The sequence below is a fragment of the Mandrillus leucophaeus genome, unplaced genomic scaffold (genome assembly GCF_000951045.1).
Source record: "Mandrillus leucophaeus isolate KB7577 unplaced genomic scaffold, Mleu.le_1.0 Scaffold353, whole genome shotgun sequence".
NCBI lineage: Eukaryota > Metazoa > Chordata > Mammalia > Primates > Cercopithecidae > Mandrillus > Mandrillus leucophaeus.
This window is the reverse complement of record NW_012103732.1, coordinates 2,830,214-2,855,954: the sequence shown is the minus strand read 5'-3', so window position 1 is coordinate 2,855,954 and position 25,741 is coordinate 2,830,214. Positions and strand designations below refer to the sequence as shown.

General features: G+C 37.4%; 1 protein-coding gene across 1 annotated transcript in view; it reads right to left on the bottom strand.

The window, feature by feature from the left end:
* Positions 1-25,741, bottom strand: part of KIAA0825 (KIAA0825 ortholog) — a 498,815-nt gene that overhangs the window by 303,086 nt on the left and 169,988 nt on the right. The window contains exons 14-15 of the mRNA XM_011989441.1: positions 19,031-19,141; positions 4,158-4,297 (exon numbers count right to left, since the gene is read on the bottom strand). Of these exons, the coding sequence (XP_011844831.1) occupies positions 4,158-4,297; positions 19,031-19,141 (251 nt within the window). The remainder of the gene's footprint in view (positions 1-4,157; positions 4,298-19,030; positions 19,142-25,741) is intronic.

Below are 25,741 nucleotides of genomic sequence, written 5' to 3'. Positions count from 1 at the left end.
CTGACTGGTGTGAGATAGTATCTCATTGTGGTTTTGATTCGCATTTCTCTAATGATCAATGATGTTGAGCATTTTTTTCATATAACTGTCGGCTGCATGTATATCTTCTTTTGAGAAGCGTCTGTTCATGTCCTTTGCCCACTTGTTAATCTGGTTAGTTGTTTTTTCATTGTAAATTTGTTTAAGTTCATTATAGATGCTGTATATTAGTCCTTTGTCCAATGTATAGTTTGCAAAATTTTTTCCCATTCTGTAGGTTGTCTGTTTAGTCTGTTGATAGCTTCTTTTGCTGTGCAGAAGCTTTTTAGTTTAATTACACTCCATGTGTCAATTTTTGCTCTTGTTGCAATTGCCTTTGGCATCTTCATCATGACTTCTCTGCCCATACCTATGTCCTGAATGGTATTGCCTAGGTTTTCTTCTAGGGTTTTTATGGTTTTGGGTTTTACATTTAAGTCTTTAATCTATTTTAAGTTGATTTCTGTATATAGTGTAAGGAAGGGGTCTAGTTTCAATTTTCTGCATATGGCTAGCCAGTTCTCCCAGAACCATTTGTTAAATAGAGAATCCTTTCTCCATTGCTTGTATCAGGTTTGTCAAAGTTCAGATAGTTGTAGGTGTGCAGTCTTATTTCTGGGTTCTCTGTTCTGTTCCATTGGTTTGCATGTCTGTTCTTATACCAGTACCATGCTGTTTTAGTTACTATAGCCCTGTAGTATAGTTTGAAGTCTGGTCGCATGATGCCTCCAGCTTTGTTCTTTTTGCTTAGGATTGCCTTGGCTACCCAGGCTCTTTTTTTGGTTCCATATGAATTAAAATAGTTTTTTTCTAGCTCTGTGAAGAATGTCAGTGGTACCTTAATGGGAATAGCATTGTATCTATAAATTTATTTGGGCAGTGTGTCCATTTTCATGATATTGATTCTTCCTTTCTATGAGCACGAAATGTTTTTCCATTTGTCTGTGTCACATCTGATTTCATTGAGCAGTGGTTTGTAGTTCTTCTTGTAAAGGTCCTTCACTTCCATTATTAGCTGTATTCCTAGATATTTTATTCATTTTGTGGCAGTTGTGAATGGAAGCATTCTTGATTTGGCTCTTGGCTTTACTGTTGGTGTATAGAAATACTAGCAATTTTTACACACTGATTTTGTATCCTAAGACTTTGCCGAAGTTGCTTATTAGCTTAAGAAGTGAAAAACACACTATTTTTTAAAAAACTCCCCCATAAAAAGCTGACAATTATGTTGCTTGAAATATATAATTTGTAGTATTTTACTCTAAGATTTTGCTTTGCTAATATTTCCTAAAATAATCAAGCTTCTAAATTACAAAATGGCACTCTGAAATATCATGAGACTTTTAATCAAATAATAAAATATCTTTTAAAATATTACAAATTAATTTTTGTGTGCATAATAATTTCTATATTACTATAATTAACAAGATTCCATGAATATATGGTTTCTAATTTAAAGTGACAAGAGTTCTATTGGAGATTAAGAACTAGGTCAATCAATTGATTAGTAAATTTAGTCACTTTATCCTTATGGTATTTGAAGTAGCTAGTAAAATTCAGTACAAGACAATACGACAGCAGCCATGTAGTCTAATAGTCTTTGTTTAAAATGATGGGTTTTTGAGCAGGTTGGGTAAATACACTGCTGTACTCCATAAGAACCAGAACTAAAAGTAGTACAATGTGATACCTTTGATAACTCCAAGCTTCTTTAAAGCAACATCGTGTTATACATATCAGAAGATGGACATAATTATTTTTGATAAGTAATTGTAGGATTCACTTGTAAGAGAACATGGTTAAATATTCATAACTATAATTGTACTTCCTGTAGTTAGTGGCTATCTCAACATAGTCAAAAGGTTTATCTCAATTGATTTTACAATCTATTCTCCATAACTCTATCAGTAGGAGACCATTTCTCTTACAGGACCATGCCTGTGAGTTTCAAAGATTACATGAGAGTAACTCTCAGCTTTGTTAGATATTATCCTTTGCACGTAGCTGCTTTGTCTGACAAGCACTTAGACTATAAAGTTTAAGGGAAGTGCCATGTTTTCTGTTCTAATTGATCACTGATTGGCCAAACACTGTTTACTGGACTGTTTATGTAAAAAGCACTGTGCCAGCTTAAGGAGGAATATAAAAATCTACAGTACAGCCTTGCCTACCTAGCTGGAAAGGCAAGTTAAATGCATGTGTACCAAGATGTCCTGGTTGATCCAACCTGAGAGTGGACAGAACAATTCTTCCCAATACTACACTATTTGGCTTCAGGGTTTAATTTGCATGAGTATTTGTATTGGAAGAGCAGGGGACCGAAAGCTCTGGCTGGGTACAAAATCTAGATCTACTCAGTATTTATCAGATATGTGTATCAGTGGGTAAGTAATAATTATCTTCAATGCCAATGTCCTTATGTTTAACATGAGAGTAACAATAGTATATCTTTTATAAGATTATAGAGAGAATCAAATTAGATAACACATATAAAATGCTTAGCATAGTGCCTGATAACTAATAAGTGAACGGCAAATGTTGGTTACTTGAGGAAGTAGATTCCCTAGTGTGAGTTTTCTCTTTAGGAGAGTGGTTAAGCCTGAAGCTAAATAAATTGTTTTCGGATAAACTTTGTGAGATTTGAGTTCCAAACAGTACGGCTTGGGAGCTAAGGAAACAAAATCAGATTCTGGGCTTGGGAGGGAGCAAGCTTTGCCTTTCTGCTTGGAATACAGTGAGGCCTGAGGAGTTGTGATGACCTTTGGCACCACATGGCTTTAGAGTTTGGAGAGCACCAGGAGAGAAGCAATATTCTTACAAGAGACACTGCTCCTAAGTGCCTTTTGGGAACCAAACATCAAGGTGGATGGGAGAGAATACCGGGCACAGGTCCTGAGCAGATGCGAGATAACAAAAATTACCAGAAATGACTGGAGCTATTTACACAAGGAAAGACTATGAAGCTCATTTGTATACTAACAGGCTGGTAGGGCCTAATGACATTAGCCTCATTCATATATAAACACAATAAAAATACAAGGCAGTGCATGCTAAGCGCAAATAAAGTAGCCAAGATGAAAGTTCAGTATGAAGTTCAGGGGAGGAAGAGATCAGTGTAAGATGGAGCATTCAAAGCTCTGAAACATCAGCTGGCCTTTGCAGACTGGTAGAAGCTAAGTAGTTTATGGCAGGTCTTTAAGTAGGAAAGACAGGTGAGCCAAGGTGTGGAGTGAACGCATGCTTGGGGCTTTGGGGACAACAACTGTTACAGGAGTAAGTGGGTGGTGTGTGCAAGGAAATAGTGGGGAAAAGGTTAGAAAACTATTCTGGATCATATTTGAATGGTGAAGAGACTTGGGTCCTGCAGGTGATAGGGAATTAGAGAAGAAAGATTTTGATTTGGGAAACCTACAATGAAACTAGTAATTGATAAAGTAATCAGGCTTCACTTGTGGTACGGAATAGGAGAGATGCACAGGAGTATGAGAAAATGGTGAAAAGCTCTTCCTAGATGAAGTGGGACTACAGTGAGATGTAATATTATACTGATATAACATTACTTACCATTTTCTTAAAAAGCATTTACAGGGGAAAAAAAGAAACTAATTAAGAGAAGCACGGTCTTATATTACTCCTCAATTTCCATTCAGAATTTTCTGGTGATTACTACTCTATGTTCCAACGGATATAGCTGTAGGCCACAGCTTGCTTGTTCGTAAGTTGCACAAGCACTCTTCATGATACACTGAAATTCCCAGTGTTAATCTAATACTCTTTCTCTCTCTCTCTCTCTCTCTAGGTCTAATTCAGATTGTGCTTTGGAAACATAACTGCATTCCTACATTTTTTTTAGGCATTTCAAACCCTGCATATTGATACATTTCTATATAATGGTAATTGTGATAGAACAGTGTCATATAAAAATATAGTTTTCTCTCATTCAGAGTCTTTGAAATAAATTCTTTCAAATAGGTTGGTAAAGCGATTTAATGCTTTTGTTTGCTGCTAACCCAACTGAATGTTGATACATGCCACTGGTTTACATCCTTCTTCTAATGTTTGCCTAGGAAAAAAACTGTTATTCAACTCGAGTAATGACTAGGTTTTTCGAGGACATTCTTATAACTACCCATACTCACTTGAGCTCTTCAGCAAGATTCTCAGTAAAAGTCCATCATGATGCAGAAGGGTTTCCAGAAGCAAGTTCCAGTTACAACCTGGCTGGGATAAGAGCAGTTTCAATTGACCCTCAGCTTTCAGTCCTCCAGTTGATGGAGTCCTTTCAAAATGCAAGATAAAGATAGAGTAATGAAGTTAATTTATCTATGAAATTAATAGCCTTAAAGTACAGATGTAATGCTAGCTCCTTTAAATGTCAATTCCTCCCAGATTACTCTGAAAATGCTTTCATGCTTACTTACTTTAGGGTTGCCTGGGGAAGGAATTACATTTAATCTCAACTAGCTAAAAGCAAATTAACATTTGGTACCCTGCCAAATTTAAAACTGATACAAAATACCCATGCCTATATTTCATGGAACTATGTCTGTTTTTGTTTCGTGGAGGGAAGAAAAACTATTTATGCATTTTTTGGAATGCATTCATTTGTTTATTCACCTAATATATGAATGCCTACTATGTGCTATTAACTCCTTTCATTATTAATTGAGAGTTCTGATGGGTTTCGCTAGTTTGTAATTTGCTATATACTGTGCTCTATACTGTGATTGCAGATGAAAAAAATTCAAAGCTTCTGTCAAGGATCAACTGTAATCTAATTATTTAATATGTAAAGCCTTACATCAACATTCAATTATCAGAACTACTGCTGTTACACTGTTACCTACTTGCGTAATCATTTCATCAAAGGGAAAGAATTCCAAGGCAGATATGCTTCTGCTTGAAAAATTATCATCAGTGTTGAACAGAAAATAGAAATCAGGTCTCTCACATCACCACTTTCATTTACCAGTGAATCAGCAGGAGAGCAAAGGAACTGATAACATTATTTACTTTTCCCTTCTAAAATCTAGAAATCTAAAATTTAGATTGTCTAACAGTCAAAAAATGGGAAATCAACTTACAAGGAGAACAACAACAAAAAAGGCAGGAAATAGTTAAACTCAATCTGGTGACAGCCTTAAGGACATGGGAATAGGGCGGCATGGGGAAGGGAAGGTGGACTGAGCAATCTAGAGGTGAGAATGGGAGCATCATATGCTTCAGGGTGGAAAGTAATTCAGAGCAAAGGGTATCACTGAGAGAGGCAATTGGCAGCACTATCATTAGCAGATGCAATTTACTGTGTTTTAAGCCATCCAGTTATCAACACAGTCTAGACCAGTGGTTTTCAAAGCTTGGGCCCCAAACAAGCAGCATCAACATCACCTGAGAACTTGTTTAAAATCCTAATTCTCCAGCCTCATCTCATCAGAAATTCTGGGGTGGGGAGTGGAGGCGGGGAGCAGGGGACAGGGCAGAAATCTGTGTTTCGACAATCTTTCTCCAGGAGATTCTGTTGCATGCATGGTAAGGCTTGATGCATGTAGGCAGTGCTTTCTGAAGCACAGGCAGTAGGGTTAGGACCAGTTAGCATCCTCTTTCCTGCCTCTGCCTTTGCGCAGGTCCACCTTGGCTGCACCCACAATGGGCTAAATGTTTGTGCTGCCCCTCCTCAAAATTCATATGTTGAAACTCTAATCCCAATGTATCTGGTGTTGGGGGCTTTGGGAGATAACTGGGTTCATGAAAGTGGAGACCCCATGAATGGGATTACAGTCCTTCTAAAAGAGGCTAGAGAATTAGCCTGACCTCTTTCTGCATAAGGATACAAGAAGTTCACTCTGGGAAACCTGGAAGAAGGCCTTCACTAGTATGCAACTGTGCTGTATCTCATCTTAGACTTTCACCCTCCAGAACCATGAGAAATAAATGTGTGTTAAGCCACCCAGTCTATGGTATATTTGTTATAGCAGCCAGAGCTAAGATACCATCCGTGCAATAATTCCCTATAACCTTTTATCTTTATCTTAATCCTACTCTTCCTTTAATTTGCCACAAAAAATTCACTATCCCAGTGAAGTCTTCACTAGAAATTTATCTTCACAGTGGCAAGCTTACACATTTTAGCACTTCATTATTTCATCAACTAAAGTTTTATCTGTTCAATTCACCCAGATTCAAACTTTGTGAAGACACTTGCTTTATATCCAAAAGCTTCTACTAGTGAACTAAGCACATTTAAAGGCTTTCTAAATGTTAAGTGATTGATTTTTCTGCTCATAAATGAGTAGGCAAACTTATAGAAAAAAAAAATGATGAGGACGCATTGCCAAAAGGTTGGCTGAAACAAAAGTGAGAAGATTCAAAGACACAAAATGAAAAAGTCCCGGATCACCTCCCCCTTGGCTTGGAATGGTGTTTGGAACATCTCATAACCTTATGATACACAAAATCCATCAGCTTGTGCTTAAACTTTGGGCCAACTCAGGTTTCCCATGTAAAACTCTGATAACATGTCTCAAATTGGAATAACTCCTTAGGCAATTGGTGGGGCACTGTTAGCTAGGAAACCTCCCTCCTTGGGTGAGTGGTAAAGAGAGAAGAAGGGTGTTACTAAACTCAAGGGCCAGAGGAATCAAGTCTATCAGTTCTGAACATCCCAGGAGTTCTGAATTATTTTGCAGATTAGTCTGGGTCTGACTTCTGCAGTAGTTCCAAATGTGGTGCCAAAGGAAGAATTCACTAGCTGAGACTTTGGACTAAAAATCTAAAACAGATCCTCACAATGGCTGTCCCTAGTTCCATCCTAAACCCTAAACACTGACTTCTAGATGCTCCTTTGGGGTTCAATGGATGAAAAATGCTACTTGGTAGTAAGTTGTATATTACATTGATTTGGGTTTGGAACATTTCCTACCTGTATATTATGCTTGAGTTGAGTGCTAACTTAAGGCATTTAATGAACTGAAAGATCCCATTTGGCTGGAGTGTAGAAAGGAAAGGGAATCTTTGAGAGCTAGTCTGAAGGAGGAGCCGAGAGCTAGATTGTGGAGGGCCTTAATATCCCAAGGTGTGGATTTTAGGCCCATTGGAAAGTTTAAGGCAGAGGAGTTTCCTGATCTGGTTGCAGTGTGGTGAATGGATTGGACATGGTTAGTGTTTTCCTTAGCCCTTCAGTCATGGAATAAAATCATTTGAATGTCACTTTATACCACTGTATCTGAATACCTGGTTATAAATAAAATCTCTCATTTACCAGATGGAAAGCTGTTTGTTGACATGTACCTCAATTCTTGGATCTTTCAACTTATCACAGATTTTTAAATGTACAGTAGAATGACTCACTATGAGGAAAAATAAAATAGTACAAACATTCTTCAATCACCAAGCTCTGAGTAATAAATGCATTGAGGAATCTGTGTTGGGCATATGGAGAAGCATATGTTCCCTCAGCCTTTGAGCTGGTGGAGCTGTGAAAGTGAGATTAGCCTTACAAAAAATGACAGAAAGGGAAATTTTATATATATATACACACACACACACACACACACATACACACACACACACACGTATGTATGTATCAAATATGTACATGTTGAATTCCACCATAATACAAAGAGGGGAAAATGTTATAAATCCCATAGAACTCATAAATCTTGTATTAGGAGACAGGATGAATTTATGACGGGGTTGTACTCAGCTGATACTCCAATAAGTGCTGTATTTCTGGGGCACAAACTGGCCTAAAGAATTTTTAAATTCCAAGTAGTAATGGGGTCCAAGCATTACTGGTTTATGAAACTATCAAACTATTTTTATAAAATCATTGTGAAAAATCTTAGCTACATTCAGGTATGTTTATAAAAATTCATCAATTAGTTCCCAAACTTTCTTCAAGTTTTTGGTATGTACTCATGCTGCAATAGAATGTTTAAACAAAATCTTAGCTGTATCAGTCATACTGTCCTAATTTCCAACTTGATGTGAGGTAAGGCTCAGGCCAAGAGAAGGCTCTGCAGTAGGTTCAAACTAGGATATGAGTAGCCTTATTGCTCAGGCCACATGACCATGGGGTACATTGTTCCTACCATTTATATATCATGCAGAAGCTGCAAGACTAGCAGAAAATTGGAATGGACTCCAAAATTCATAGCTTGGGAATGACATTCAGTGGTGCTAGAACACTGTCCCTCAAGACTTGATACTTACTTTTAGCCAACAGCCATTGTATGGTACTGTGGCCTCAACAGACAAACTACATAGGTCTGAGAGACAAGGGGTGAAAGTAGGAGCAGCCCCTCCCACCAAAGATTCTGATAATCCACTTGACAAATTTGTGCTTCCTATCCCAATAACTATAAGCTCTGGAGGAGCAGAGGTTCTGGTTTCCATGGTGGGGTGGGATGGGGTATACACACCTCTACAAGGGGACCATTTAGGATCCCACTAAACCTAAAGTTATAGCTACCATCTGATCATTTTTGGCTCCCCATGCCAGCAGTCTATCAGGCAAAGAAAGGAATTACTATGCTGGTCAGGGTGATTAACCCTATTTATCATGAGGAGCTGGGCTTGCTACTGCATAAAGGGAGTAGGGAGGTGTATCTGTAACTCTAGAGATTCACCAGGGCATCTCTCAATGCTTTCATGACTGACAACTATCACATTCAGAAGACTTCAGTAACCAAGTCTGATAAGGGAATGGTAACCAGGAGTTCAGCACCTCAAGGATGAAGGTCTCAGCGACCCCACTGGGCAAATAACATAAATCAGCAGAGATGATGGCCAATGATGAGAGGAAGATGGAATAGGTGGTAAAGAATCTAATAATAAATATCACTTGCAGATTCAGAAATATCTGCAGCAGGGGGTACTGTATCCTGTCCTACTAAGTCCATTGTCATCAAGCTTAAATACATAAATAAATTGTAACCAGCAATGAACCTGAAGAATCAATGATAGAATTCAGGGAACCTAACATAGGGAATAAGTAGATCTCAGTGGTATAAAGGGTAGGGCCATAGAAGACACTGTCAATGATCCCATGCATTAGTCCGTTTTCACACTGCTCTAAAGAACTACCTGAGACTGGGTAATTTATAAAGAGGTTTAATTGACTCACAGTTCCCATGGCTGGGGAGGCCTCAGGAAACTTAAAATCATGGCAAAAGGCGAAGGGAAAGCAAGGTACATCTTACATGGCAGCAGGAGAGAGAGAGCAGGGGCAGAACTGCCAAACACTTTTAAACCATCAGATCTTGTGAGAACTCACTATCACAAGAACAGCGTCAGGGAAACTGCCACCATGATCCAATCACCTCTCACCAGGTCCCTCCCTTGACATGTGGGGATTACAATTCAAGATGAGATTTGGGTGGGGACACAGAGCCAAATTATATCACCCCATATCCTCTTGTCCTTATTTATCAGTTCACACTGGCCTGGCTCACCTCCGTTAGAGCCTGAATTTCTTGTACTTTTCAGCAAGACAGGCTGCAAGTGGCAGGAATTAACACTATCAGAGTGACCCTCAACCAATGACTGAGGAGAGTTGGGGTATAAATACCTCAGCATCCTTGCTCCTTTGTTGGGATAACTCTGAAACATGTATTTTATACTGGTTCTCAGAATTTCCCCCCAGAGGTTTAAGTTTAAGTTCTGGTCACTCCTATGGTAGTTAGCTTGATTACACAATTTTTTTTTTTCTTTTTTTTTTTTTGAGATGGAGTCTCACTCTGTTGCCAGGCTGGAGTGCAGTGGCATGATCTCGGCTCATTGCAACCCCCACCTCCTGGGTTCAAGCGATTCTCCTGCCTCAGCCTCCTATGCACCACCACACCCAGCTAATTTTTGTATTTTTAGTAGAGATGGGGTTTCACCATGTTGGCCAGGATGGTCTCGATCTCTTGACCTTGTGATCGGCCCACTTCGGCCTCCCAAAGTGCTGGGATCACAGGTGGGAGACACTGCACCTGGCTGATTACACAAATTTTTATTTGCTCTCTTTCTCTCTTTGTCTCCCCACTCCCCTTCCGGTGTTTCTTCCACTAAGAAAATAAACTACATTCATTTGAATCCTTGTCTCAGGGTTTGCTGCTTGGAGAAATCCAAAATAGGGCATGTATGCGGGCACTTAGTGTTCCTCTCACTTAATTCTTGTTTCAGGAGTATTGAGAAACTAGTCCAAGCTAATAAGCGTGTCTGCTGAACTTTGAATCCAGATCTCTCTGACTTCAAAACCTATGCTCATTCCATTACTCCATGTTTTCTCCCATTCAACCTGATTGATATTTGGTGCCTATGTTATATTTTCCAGCTTTGAGAATGTCTGGCTTTATTCAACCTCCTGACTGACAATACGACATTTTTGACCCAAAATCAAGTTTGTGGTCTCAAACCTTATTCCCAAATTGAAGCCATGTTATTTAAGGTATCTAGAAATTGATTTCAACCAGGTGATTCTTGGCATGGGTTACTGGGCCAAGTTTATACCAGAGACCATAAGTTACATGATTCAGAGAACAAAGGCAAGGGCATAACTAAAGAGAAACTGAGGATGAAAGCCCTAATGTGGGGAAACAAAAGGAGAAAGGAAGTCCCCATATTACTGTTATACTACTCTTGGTTTTCCATAATGTATCCTTCAAACTCTTCTGGGAAAAGAAGTAAAGACAAATATTTAAAGCAATTGTGTCATCTTTCTCCAGGAAGATAATTTTAGTGCCTGAGAAAAAAAGTTGAGAGGAACCCAAAATATTTTCCTCTTCACTTTAACCAAAAGTGTGTAAACTATACACAGTTATAGCACTGAAAATATCTGCATATATTTTAATCTCTATAATGGGTATAGCCAAGTCTCTATGATATTTATATTTAAAGATCATTTAATAACTAGAAATCAGATAGAGTTCACCTGCATATTTATATACAGAATTTGCCTTGATTTTTAAAAGAACTTTGTCCACTAATGTGGATTGACATTTTTAAAGAGTATCATTTTTTTCAAGGTTGGTTGTATCTACACTCCCTGGTGTACAACTGAAATTATATTCCAGCCATTAGTTTTGGGCTCCCTCCAAGCAATACTAATCTAGCACCTGAATCACCAAGACATTGGACAACACTGAATAACTCAACCATCCTTTTGAGGAGCAGAAGTTACCTCCCTGGAGCCATTGACTATTATTGGTTCCTGTCTATCAGATATTGATCTGTTAAGGGAAGTTCAGAAAAAGTCTCCCCTAGCATCACATTCCTGACCCAGTGAGAAAGAGGTTCAATATTTCTTCCACTTTATCATACTTGAAGTAAGTCCTTTCAACACGTTTAGATAATTGATAAAACTTGCCACTCTCTGAAATATATAGCTCTTTACTAACAGCAGCTATGAATGATAGTTTAGTATTCACGTGATGAATGCCACTGAGGCACTTGAGCTCATGGAGTCCTTGTGACCCTCCCATGAGAATATCTCAGAAGTCAAGGGAAGAAGATGTTTCAAGATGGAGGAAGTAGGCCATAGGATTGCATGCTGTCTTCAAGAAGATTAATAAGATTGTTTTGTATTTATGTCTCAACATCCTCACCAAAATATAAACTGTTTCATATATGGGGAAACTGAACTGAAGCACGCCTAGGCTAACTTTCCAAAATCACAGAACTAAACAAGTATGCAAACCAATGTGAAAACCTATAGCTGCTTCCTATTATCACATTGCTGGCTTCATTTCTATATTCTGAATTATGTAATATAATTATGTAATATATTTAAGCCATGATAGAAAAGATATACACCTTAAGATATCTAGGTCCATATGCTAAATACTTAGTTCGGTTGACATTTTCACTTTTTAAAATAACTGTTCCATAGACACTGACTTCCCTCTGAAAATCTTTTCATACTGCTTGTCCATCCACACTCTGGAACAGCCATTTAAGATCTCTGGTGTTTAAATCTCTCATTACTTCTCCGCTAGCTATTGGCGCTATGTCAACGCTTGGCACCTCATCAGAGGACAAGATCTCTAAGCTCTTTTCCTCAGTCCTGCAGAGCAGTTTTTCAGCAGCAGTTGGGAGACCAAAACTCTTTTTGTACTCCTCCCTAGATGTTCTCTCCTAAGGATACTAGAAGTCACCTCCTCATTAAGACAGTGCTTCCCCTGCCTGGGCCTTACCACACAGATCAAATGTCCCTACCATTTATTATAGCATTTATGCAATACAATACTTTAATATAGCACTTAGGGAGCACAATACTAGTTAGAATTTTTTATTCATTCATTCAACTAATATTTATTGTTTAACTTGTATATGCTAAACCATGGAGACATAACAGTAAGCAAAAAGCAGAAATTCCTTATTCTTACAGAATTTAGTGGAGGATACATATATAGTTTAAGAGATCATACAAATAAAGATAAAATAACAATTTAAAAAACTCATTGAATAAAAAGCAAAAATGCTATTAGAAGTTGTAGTAAAAATGAAGTTAACTAGTCTTCGGGGTTGATAAAAGGCTTCCCTGCAGAAGTCACATTTGGGCTGAAGATGAAGATAAGCTGGCATTACCGATGTGAAGGAGAAAGACATTTTAGTGAAAGGGAAAAGCACGTGCAAAGATCCTGTGGCAGAAAGGAACATGGAATAGGAAGAAAATGTAAAGGGGCAAATGTGTGGAAAGCAGAATTCACAGAGTAGCGGGTATCAGAAGAGGGTTGAGAAGTGGGTAAGAGTCACATCTATGTAGATATTATACGCTATGCTAGTTTTTTATACATACTTAAGGATAATGGTAAATTCATGGAAGGTAAGCCATAAGTATGCCATGATAAAATGTCAGTTTTGAAAATAGATTTGGGTTTGAGAAAACTCTTGCTACAGTTGGAGAATATTAGAAATGGAAGGCAAAATATACACAGGAAGAATGCTAGTGGTCACTGGAGTAGTTAAGAGAGAGATGATGGTAGTTGGGACTAAGGTGAAACTGGTACTATGGAGAGTAGATATTAGAAGTTAAAATTAATGAGACTTAGTAATGGATTTGGTATGTAGGAGATAAAAAAGGTGTCCAATTGCCTCCTAAGTCTAAGTCTCTGGCTTCTACAATTGGATGGATGTACCATTAGCTGAGATAGGGAATAGTAGAAGAGGATCTGTTTGGAGGGGAACATCCTAAGTCTAGTTTTGGTCATGGTGAGTTTGAAATGTCTTTATGATTTCCAGGTGTAAATTTCAAGAAGGTAGTCATGTATGGTTGGTACCCATATATTATGGATCTGTAGTCTTAGGAGAGATTAAAATTAATGATATGGATTTGGGGGCACACAAGGAGTGCAAGAAATCATAGAAATGATAACATCATCTAAGAAAAAAGGTTATAGTATAGAATACTAACAACGTTCAATATTTAATTGCCAGGTTAAAGCAGAGGAACCTGCAAAGGAAACAGAAAAGCAGCAACAGGAAAGAAAGAAGACAAAAGTGGGTAAATATCTCAGGAGGAAATCAAGAGAATATCTCAAGTTGGAGGGAGTAGACAATGGTATCACATACTGTGGTCAAGTAGGCAAATACAATTGATTTATTCACCAACATGTGATAATATGAGGAAAGGGACTTTGTCTCAAATGTCATTGCCTGCCTCTTCCTTCACCATTGACACCTAGCACAATGCCTTACATGGAGAACATTTTTTTGAATGCATTTACTGAAGGAATGATTAAACACATCTTGCTAAACTAAATAAAAGGAAAGACCCACATAGCATGTAATATGAATATAATGAAACCAAAGATAGCTTAATATGTTTAGGGAGGAAAATATATAGATAAATACGAAACAGGATTACATTGAATAGAAGCATAGTAGAAAGAAAAAGCCCAGTGGAAAGAAATATATACAGCTCAAAATGGACTGGCCATGAATCAAAGCATCATGTTGTCACCATAAAAGAAAATTAGTAGTTAAAATGAATGGACTGTTTACTCACACTGATTATACTTCTTGGACTCAGTGTACAGTTATGACCTGCTTAGCTAAGGAAGACCTGAAAATACTTTTTTAAACCACATGAAGAGGAAAGTTTACAAAATGATAAAAGACATTATAATGCAACATATTATAATTGACTAGGACAGCATTCTTTCTTGAACATTTCTATGAATGCACAATATGGTATCTGTATTAACCTTGAGATTAATACATTGTCCACATGTCTTAGTTTAATCCAGTATGAAACTGATTATCCTTTCTAAATCAACTCACATTGTTAGCCTATGCCACTGCTATGGACAATGAATGTAGTACATTTTACTCACTGCTTTGAAAATATATTTATTTTCCCTAAAATAAACTCTTCTAAACTCTATTCCCAGGGTTCTAGGACAACATGAAAAATTGTGTTTTTATCCATTTCATAGTTTTCTCTAGTAAGATTATAGACAAATTTATGGTCCATACTACATTTTTAACTCTATTTGTATTCTGAATTTCATGTCCTTCTTGTTTCTTTCATTCTCTCCCACTTTTAATTAATTATCTTAGTTTATTTAATATTGCTAAACGTTGACTTAAATTCTTTCTGAAACAATATGCAGGTACAAATAAGTAAGTAAATAGATGAATAACTTACTAACTTCCTTCATGATATTAACTATTTCAGTCACTTCTCCTCTCAGCCTTCCCCTTTACCAAAAGATAGGCCTAATACATTTTTTGTTTGTCATCATCCAACGCCCGTATTTCCTTGAACAGTTCATTTTAGTTGCTAAAGTGAAGAATAGAGTTTTGAAGGATAATTTGGGGGTGAAAGACTCACACAGACAGCTGATACAGATGAGGGAAATTAATGGAAAGGTGAGATTTTTAAGTTCATATAATGGTGGTCTAGGAATCCCCATTGTAATGTCTGATAAATGCAAATCAATAACTTTAGTTATTTTAAAAGTGCTTTTATTGCTGCCCTGGGTTCCTCTGATTGTACAGTGCTCTGAGCACACTGGATTACAAATCACATGGATCACATCTTTCTAGGCAGATTATATGGACTTAGTTGAAAATATGACACCTAATGGGCAGGTGGGATATCAGTGAGAGTCCTCCTACTATACCTTGCATGGAGAATTTAGAAAGACAAAGGAGAGAACCAAAGGTATTCCAAGAAAGGAAACTGCATAAACAAGGGCCTGAAGCTGAGAATAAGCAACAAATTAAATATCAAAAATATGGAATAACTAAGTCTTAAAGACACAAGAGGAGACTGACTTAACTGGAGCAGAGAAAACTCTCCAGGAAATAAGCCAGAAAACTCTCCAACAAGTAAGCCAGGAGTGACAGTGTGGTGAAGCAGAAGCTACTACAGGTTTCTGAATGAGAGAGAAACATAATGAAGACAGTCTTTTAAACATGTTAAATAATAGTAAAATGGACTAACGTTGTTATAAGGGGGTGGAGACACAAGGGTGATTCTAAGAGAAGTTTGGAAGAAGAATGAACTGAACACAATAATAAACTAGGACTAGAGGAAGAAATGGCTCAGCATGGAAATCATAATCAAGATTCTATTTTGGAAGCATGTAGCAATACTGTTACTCCTAATAGAAAAGACTCCCTGCATGAAGGACAAGGGAAGAGGGGAAAGAAGGATCATCTGAAGACATGGCATTGAAAGAAAGCAGGTGTTCAAGAAATAAGAACAGCTGGACATACACCGTTGGGGTATAGGTAATCACTCAGAGCTATAGATGTAGAACTGGAAATCATCTGTATAGAGGTTACAGGTTAAGCCATGTGAATAAAAGAGAAATCAAAGAAAACAGATTTTCTTTTTGCTTTTAAAAAAATGTATTCACGGGTTGGGCGCAGTGGATCATGCCTGTAATCCCAGCACTTTGGGAGGCCAAGGTGGGCGGATCGCTTGAGGTCAGGAGTTCAAGACCAGCCTGGCCAACATGGTGAAACTCCATCTCTACTGAAAATACAAAAAATTAGCCGGGAGTGGTGGCACGTGCCTGTAATCCCAGCTACTTGGGAGGCTGAGGCAGGAGAATCACTTGAACCTGGGAGGCAGAGGTTGCAGTGATCCAAGATCGTGCCATTGGACTCCAGCCTGGGTGACAGAGTGAAACTCCATCTCAAAAAAAAAAAAGTATTCATAATTAATAAAATTAAATTATTATCACTATAAAAAATTTGGAAAATATAGACAACTATGTAGATGAAAATTAAAATTGGTTGCAATCCTACCACCCACAGATAAAAACTATAAACCCACCACCATACATCCTTTCAATATTTATTTTTCTATATGTACTTTTTTTGTGCTCTAAATATGATAGTATAGCATAGTTCAACACTTCCCAATGATGTTCCACCTTCCAACAATTGCTAATTCTCTGCAAAACAAGAGTTCTCTCGCCCAGCAAGTTTGGGGAATCTGCATACTAGATCATTCCTTTGAGACTGTCTTAGTCCATTTTGTGCTGCCATAAAAGAATAACACAGACTGGGTAATTTACAAAGAAGAAAAAGTTATTTCTCACAGTTCTTGAGGCAGGGAAGTCCAAGATCAAGGCACTAGCATCTGGTGAGGCGATCTTGCTGCATCCTCACGTGGCAGAAAAAGGGCAAGATAAAATGAACCCATTCCTGTAAGCCCTTTTTATGGTAATATTAATCCATTTAAGACAGAAAAATCCACATGATATAAATAACTTCCATTAGACCCCACCACCCAACACAGTTGCATTGGGGATTATATTTCCAACAAATGAATTTTGGAGGATACGTTCAGACCATAGCAGAGCTAAACACTACATACTAGCACGTCAGAGTCCCTACAAAGTTAAATCACAAAAAAGACCTTACATAATTAATAACTGACAATCTTATTTGTGCAGTAGAATGATTTTTCATGTACACCTGTTAACATCACCCTTAACTGCTCTTTCCTTTGAAAGGTGGGGGTATGGTTGTCAAGAGCTTAAGCTTTAGAATAGAACAGGCCTGAGTTCAGAGCCTGGCCTCCAATTTTCTTCTCTCCAGAACATTGCTGCCTATACAGCACTTTGCTCTCCATAAAAGAAGCACCTGAGTACTTACTTTACAGAACTAGTGTGAGGTTTTAAAAAGATAATGTATGTAAAGCACTAAGCACTGTGTCTGGTACACACTTATCACTCTATAAACTGGGTTGGCTTTGGTAATTTCATAATTACTAACCTGAATTTTCCCCCTCACTTACCTACCACAATTATTTCCCCATATAATTATGTTTCAAAACCCAGCCCTTTAATCACTCCACAATAGTCTATTATGCCACTATCCCATACTAAATTGTTTAATGCTACAATGTAGAATATTTATTTCCATTTTTTTCTCTTATAAATAATGCTCCGATGGATATCTTCATATATAAAACTTTGTCAACCTCTCTGATTAATTGCTTATAGTTGATTCCTAGAAACAGAATTGTTAGATAAAAGGGCAAAAATATTTTTAAGTTTTTAATACGTATTACTAAAGTGTCCTCATGAATTTGCATAAAATTTCATTTCCACTCTTAGCTGAATAGTCGTCTCCATGTCCTAGTCTTCGTGTTAGGACAATAGTGGAGATCGGTTGCTAAACAGAACAGAAAGAAAAGAAATGTGCATTTTTGCTCACTGTAGATATAGAAAAGAGAAAGAAGTTAATATAAGAATTAGTGTTTGAAAGATAAGCCCATTTCCATGCTGATTTCCAGGACTCTAGCTGGGTTAATCTGAGCAAGCTTGGAAGTGGAAGTCTTACAGACTTATAACTAAAAGAAAATAACTCCAGTGGTTCCAGATATAAAATAAAAGCAGGCAGTAAAATAGGTTAAAGCAAATGTGATAATAACATGGAGAACAGATATGTTTATAAATGTAGGAACTCATCAAATGACAGAGCTTGTTGGCTTGACTCACACTGTAAGAGATCCAGTCATTTGTTACTTTTGCAACAATGAGTATTAAGGAGTTGGCTATTTAATTCCAAATGAAATAAAATATATTTATGTGCAAGATGGCAAGATATATTTACACACAAGATGACAGAGCATTGAGACTATTCCATTTCTAGGACTCAATCATAAGGAATTAATCAGAAATGTAGACAAAGTTTTATATGTAAATGAAGTAATGACAATACATTGAGGTCCTTGAAGATGGGGTCTATGTCTCATTAATGTTGGATTTTTCATTACCCACATGGAAATAGGCACACATTAGGCAAACAGTGTAAGTTTGTTGTGTGTATGGAAACTTTCGTATATGATGTTTTCACACCTTCTATTTATGGGTGACAATCTTGTTCCTCAAGAGACAGAGTCAGCTTAGATGGTAAAATAGCTGATAGTGTATTTCCAAGATGAATCAAGAATGTATGGGGATTAACAATATCTCCTTTAGCTGTACATGATATTTTTATTCTCAGATACCAAGGAAAGGTACTTTCCAATGTTATATTCAGCAAGAAATCAAACTGCCATTTCACATAATGCCACAAAATGCCATCAGATTACTCTGGAAGCACATTTCATACTTTAAATGATTTTTCTTGTTTTTAAGTGCTGTTAATTAAATAATAAAAGTGAAAGATCCTACTCATAATTTTAAAAGTTACTTCTCTCTCAACTTCTACCTAAGGCTCTGAGTTAGTTATATGTCTATGTTTGATAATTAGCTTGAGAACTGTCAAATCCCCAGTCATATATCAAGAAAGACAAATTTTAAAATAAAACTAAATTCCAAAACTTTACAGTTTTCCATTACATCACTAAAGCTATAAGCTAGTAGCATTATGAGGCCTATGCCTTTGATTCTTGAGCTAAGAAAAGAGAAATAATACTCTTTACTTACCTGCCAATTGTGAAAAGTTGTAAGTTCTTTTTGTAAGATATAAGTTAATTTATATCCACAGATAAAAATTTCTATTAAATTTTAAAAGGAATCATAGAATTACAGATAGTATAGCATTTAGAGGCTCTCACCTGAGTAAAGAAGGGTAGAAATGTGATATGCAAGAAACCCAATATAATGGTTGCTTAAAACATGATTTTAAGGAATCTGAAGTAGACTCATCCAGGCCATGCTGAAAAGTCCTAGGGAAATACAAATCATTAGTTTAGAATATACAGGAAACATTAACTATGACGATTGAAATAACTTGTGATTTTTACTTAGGATTCAGTTAATGATTTTTTTTTGTTTGTTTCTTTCTTTGGAGACAGAGTCTTGCTCTGTTGCCCAGTCTGGAGTGTAGTGGCGCAATTCCAGCTCACTGCAACCTCTGCCTCCCAGAGTCAAGTGATTCTCCTGCTTCAGCCTCCCAAGTACCTGGGGTTACAGGCACATGCTGCCATGCCTGGCTAATTTTTCTTTTTTCTTTTTTTTTTGTATTTTAGTAGAGACGGAGTTTCAACATGTTGCCCAGGTTGATCTTGAACTCCTGAGCTCAGGCAATCCGCCCATCTCAGCCTCCCAAAGTGCTGGGATTACAGGCATGAGCCACTGTGCCTGGCTCAGTTAATGATTTTTACACAAAACGGTACTGTGCTAGAATGGACAATGCCCCCACTTCATCCGCTTGGGATTTATGTTAATAGGTGACTCGGGGCCAGGTGGGCAAGTCAGCACAGCCATGAAAAACCACAAGTTAAGACTTAGAATTTTTATGAACCTCTATAAAACCAATCCTTACACTTGGCGAAGGTGTAACAATACCATTATCATTTAATTTTTTAAAATCTCATGTTATACAATTTGTCATGACAAAAGGATAAAGAATAGTACAATGAATATTACTTATGTTTCCCATGAGTAGTATTTTTATATACCATTGTTATCTTCTTCAACCTGGATCCAATAAATGCCAGTGTTTGCTTCACTAATGTAAAAATTTTAGCATCATGGTACCTCTTTTTAATCTTTAAAGTGATTTATAAGTATTAAATAATTAATTAGAATTTATAATTAATTTTGTATACTCCTAAGGGTCTAGAGAGGGTTTATAAAGAAGAATTTAGTTGTAAAATACATAATTATAATTTCAAAATTAAAACAATGCAACCCGAATATCTGATGTACAACTATCAACGGTTACTGCAACATTTTTCTAGGCTGGCTCAAATTCAACTCTAAATCTTGACACAATAGAAAAGAATTTGTTACATAAAATCTTTAGCAGATAACTTGGCTAGTAAAAAATGTATAACAACAGGAGGTTATATTTTCCTACACAGAGTTAAGAGCAGTGACTGAGAATGCTCTAGAAATGGAATTTTTGAGGTGGTACCAGCTCTCTTTATATACAGTACAGGAGCAATAGTGTCTTTTGATATCCAGAACAGAATTCCATTTTGAAAATCCACCTTTATCTTTTCACTCCACATCTTGCTTCTTGTGTCTTCATGTTTTTTTCAAATTTGACCCTTCTTTCCCCCTGATTGTCTTGCTAAATAGAACATCTTCTAATTAAATAGACTTGGATGTTTTTTAGACTTTAATATATCATCTCTTCTTTAAAAGGCTTTTTTTTCCTCAGTAAATCTCAGATCAAAATAGAAATTCCTTAAATAGGCTTCAAAGTCAGGCTGTAATATTTCCATCCCACGTATTCCACTATGTGAGCTAGAGAAGTAGGCAGAAGCCAGACCAGGTACCAGGATATGTTTTTCTAAGGAGTTTGGACTTAGTACTGGCAATAACGAATCATTGAAGAGTTTATGGCATGGGATTAACCCTAGCAGTTTTACATCCTAGAAAAATCACTTTAGCAGTAGTGAGGGGAGCAGATTGGAAAGAGTCAGGCAGGAGGGAGGGAGATAATGAAGGCGATATTGTAGTAGACAGGTCAGAGAGGATAAGATACTGAACCAAGGTAAGAGACAGGAGATAGTAAGTAGGAGACAAATATAAAACTTGTTAAATTCATAGAAAAAACAATATTCATCTCCTAATGACATGGAGTTGGTGATGGTATGAGTGGGAAGATAGAAGGAGGAAATTAAGGAAAATGAAGAAGCCTAGGATACATTTCAAGTATTTTACTTAGTTTTAGATATGTTAAGGGGGCTACAGACATCTGAAGTACATGCAAGGCATTGAATAGTAATTTGGATTTACTGATACAGCACATACAAGAGCTGTCTGGTTTGAAGACACCAATGTGGAAGTCATCAGCATAATGGTATAGCCATAGCAATGGATGAATTCACACCCCCTCACCCCATCCCCCACCAAAAAAAAAAAAGGAACGTAATATGTAAAGATGATCAAAGATAAAACTCTGAAACATACCCACACTTAAAGGGCAAGGCCAGAAAAAGAAACATTCTAGCAAAACCAAGAAGGAATAATCAGAGAAGTAGGCCAAGACACGGGAGAAAGTGGTATTAGAGAAGCCAAGAGAAGAGAAAATGACCGAATCCACTGGAGTTGGCAATCGGGAGTGTATGGAGGACCCTGCCCATGTTGCTAGCTTAGCATGCTGAGGGTAGAAGTCCAATTGCAGTGCACTGAGTGAGTGGTAGGTATAAAAGTAGACAATGAATGAAAACTGTTTTGGGAGGAAAACATAATAGTAATGGAGGAACATTTTTTAATATAGGACATGTTTGGGGGAAGGAGCCACAAGACAAGATAGAAAGAATATTTAAAAGGCCATGAGTAGGAGGTAAATGCAATTAAGAGGTCAGGTAAAAAGATTTACTCTAATTGGGAAAATAGACATATCGATCAGAGAGTAATCAAAGGATGTAGAGGTGAGTGGGGAGAATAATTATTAAGAACAGAAATGAGAAGTTAAAGTGCATTCATGATGGTGTGGATTTTCTTAGAGAAGCACAGGAACAAGGCTATCTGCTAACAAACACATGGGGCAAGGATCAGGGGCTTGACCCAAGTGGGGAAGGATGAAAAAAGGAGTTACCCAAGATTTGGCAAAGAGTGGAATTGTCGAAAGGTATAAAAGGAGAGGTGGGTGATATTCTCTAAAAGTGTACCAGAGTCTGGATAGAGCCCAAGAAAGTGAGGGTATGAGGAGGACCACGCCACTGCAAGAGAGCTAGGAAAAGGAGGGTGCTGGTACAATGTGACAGGAGATGCAGCAAGTGGCCTGGAGAGAAAGGCAGTCTCAAAGGAAGAGAAAGACTCAAAGACTCAGAGAAAAGGATGGGTGATGAGAGAGCAGGAGGGACTGGAGAATATGGACAAAGATACTACATATCTTTGTAGCCTTTTTCATAGCCTATGCCTACTTTCCCTCACACTTCCTTGATCTCTTTGCATAAAATCCCTATTTGTCTAGTTGTCTGAGGGTTACCTCATTTCTCTAAGAATGAATACCTTATCTAGATGACTTCTCTATCATGTTCAGGTAGCTCCATAGATTGCTCTACCTCTGAAGCTTCTCTACTAAGTCTTCCCTGACTACCCTTTCACAACCTTATCCCCTCTCTATGCTCTAATTTTGGTTTGTTTCTTTATAGGATTTAACTCTACCTCCAATCCCTTTGCATTTACGTTTTTATCTGCTCCATACCCTAAGGGTAAGGTCATCGAAGGTTATATAGAGGTAGTGTATGGGCACATGCAGGAACCGGAGCCAGAGAGCCTGGGCTTATATCCTGAATATGCTTTTATTAACAGGCAATGCTGGTGGTAGTATATTTAGCCTTAGTTTTCTCATTTGTAAAATGGGGATTAAAATAGTAAATCCCCTCAGAGTCAGTGTGAACATTAAGTAGAATAATGTATTTAAAGCATTTAGGAAAGTGCCTTGTACACAATAAGTACTCAATATAAGTAAGTTATCATTATAAGATAACAATCGGTAGAAATTGTCCTTAAAAAAGTCTATGGCCATTTCAAAACTGACGTGAAATTTCTGATGGTCTAAGTGGTTGCCTAGCTGCAGTTTTATTCTCACAACTAGACAAGATAAAGGAGGATCTAAAAATAATGGCATGGTTATTTAGTACATAAATTTCTTAGATGACAAACCATTGGCAATATGGTATTTATCTGAGCATTTCTGCCAGTACCTAAACTCTTTCACTCCACTGACAGTTTCTCAGTCATACTGGTTATAGTAAGGTTATTTGGCTATAAGAGATATTATGGCAGATGTTTATGGTCTCAAAGGGAGTGAGATCTGTATGAGCATTTAATTCCACAGCAAGATCCCAAATTAGTTTCATTATTCTAGAGAGTATAACAGGGTGAAAATTGGCCCACAAGCCTCAATGGGAGAATGAAATTATGAGCTAGCTATTAGATAACCTCTAATGATGTTTTGGTGTACAGTTAAAAGAGAGGATGCTCTAAATAATTCATAGTGGAGAGTAAAATACAATACAATTGTATGAGCCATAGAATTATATTTTTCACAAGACATAAGAGAATTTTGATACAGCACATTTAAATACTTTCTTAAAAATAAATGTCATAAGTTTGAAGCAGGTACATTTCTTCACATTCCCAAATGACACACTGTAAAGATGACTTTACTTAAGGGCAAAAGAGTGATTTTGGGAAAATTCCTTGCCTTTGCCCTTCCTCCCACCCCAACTAGCCATGCCCCTTCCTTGCCTTAGCATTATACTGCCTCTTTGCTGACCACACCAGCACTCTGTCCTAGATTCACTCTCTCTGGGTTCTCTGATCTACACCTATGTTGCCAGAATTCCTTTTTTCTTTAACAAAACTGATCAGGTCTTTGGACTTATTTAGCCAGATGCTGAAAGGAGATAAAAACCAATGCACATCAAAAGTGAGAAGAACTGATGAGCTAAAAAGAGTTAGCTGGGTTTTATGCTTCTCTTGTGTCATGTTGTTTTGGCTGCCCCCGCAGGAGAAACAGGTCTCATAATATGATGTTAATGGAATAAACCTCCATGACTGAATTAAGGTAGCCCAAGGATGTAAGCTCTATGTGAGTGGAGGGTCAGGTTAGATTTCTTGAGTCATCTGTGCCTGCCATGGTGCCTGGGCCACTGGAGGCGTGCAATAAATCATACCAAGAGAAGACCACAACCTTAGACAAGGCAGAATTAATGTGAAACTGAATAACTAAGATAGCCCTGGAAAGCTCGAGATAACTGAGGACATGTGAACCTTTCTGATGGCCCTAGAATCACAGACAACTACCTATGAATACTGAATTCAAGATTTTAAACAGAATGCTAAGTCGCTGCTTCGCTTTCAAAAACCGGCATTATACCCGAGACTATAAGTTGTTGCCTAAATGTCATTAAGTGACATTTAAGTGCCTTGAATTTCTCATGATGAAAATAACTCTTTGAGGTTAGCAAATGATAACCGGAGGTTAGAGAATAACTGGCCCATAGTAGATACATGGTAAATACATGGCAAAAGAAAGAAAGAATGAATAAAAGGTATTACCAGACCTTGCTTAGTTAAAAGGAGGATGAGTTTTAAGGGCCATCTGTGAAGAGCAATTGTGGGTGGTAGACAGCCAACGGGCAGGTTGAGGACAGGAGGTGGAGAGAAAGAAAGACTGGACCTCGGGGTACACCAGGAGTCAGCCAGTCGAATATTCTGGGAGCAGCCCTCTCTAAATTTAATGACTGGCTCTTTTGGAGTATTTTAACCTTATTAGGATGACACATAAAGCTGTTTAATTTTGTGTTTTTAAAAAAATGAGACTTCCCTTTTAAAATAATGTTTACAGGAAGGTGGATAAAGGGAGTCATTGAACCTAAACAAAATGACTAAGACAAGAAACTTCACTTTCTGGAAAATTTTGCATTCTGCCAGATACCTTTTTTTTTAAAAAAAAAAATCATTTTAAGTATGTTTAAATTTCCATTCAGTCTATATTCATTTTCACAACTTTATTGAGATGTATAATTCATATACCACAAGATTTACCCATTTAAAGTATATAATTAGATGGTTTATACTATATATATACTATATAGATGGTTATACTATGCAGCTGCATAACCTTCATCAGTATCTAATTTTAGAATATTTTATTCCCAAATGAAACTCTGTATCCATTAGCAGTTACTCCCCATTCCCTCCTCCCCTCACCTTCTGGTAACCACTGATCTACTCTCTGTCTCTACGGATAAGCCTATTCTGGACATTTCTAATAAATAGAATCAAACAATGTGTGGGCTCTTGTGTCTGGCTGTTTTCACTTAGCATGTTTTTGAGGTTCATCCCTGTGGCAGCACATATTAGCACTTTATTCCTCTTTATTGCGGAATAATATTCTACTGTATGGATATGCCACATTTTATGTATCCATTCACTAGTTGATGGACATTTGGCTGCTTTCTCATTGTGTTATTTTAAAAAATTCTGCTACATAAATTTTTGTACGGACATAACATTTTGAACACTCCTACACAAATTTTTGTGTGGACATAATACTTTCATTGTTGGGCCATATGACCATATGCTCAACATTTCACATAAGCATATTCTATGCTTAACTTGAGGACCTGCCTATTTTCCAAGGTGTGCCAGTCATTCCTGAGGTAGGAAAAGCAAAGGCCTATTTTATTTTCTGAGAGACAGTGAAATAGTTTCTTTTTAAACAAAGGGTAAGGCCATAACCTCGAAAGCCCTAACATTAGTTTGAAACAGAACTATAGACAGAGCATTGGAATTTGGTGACTAAAAAAGCCTTATGAGTGACAACAAATGGACCCCAAGATGAGGCTGCTATT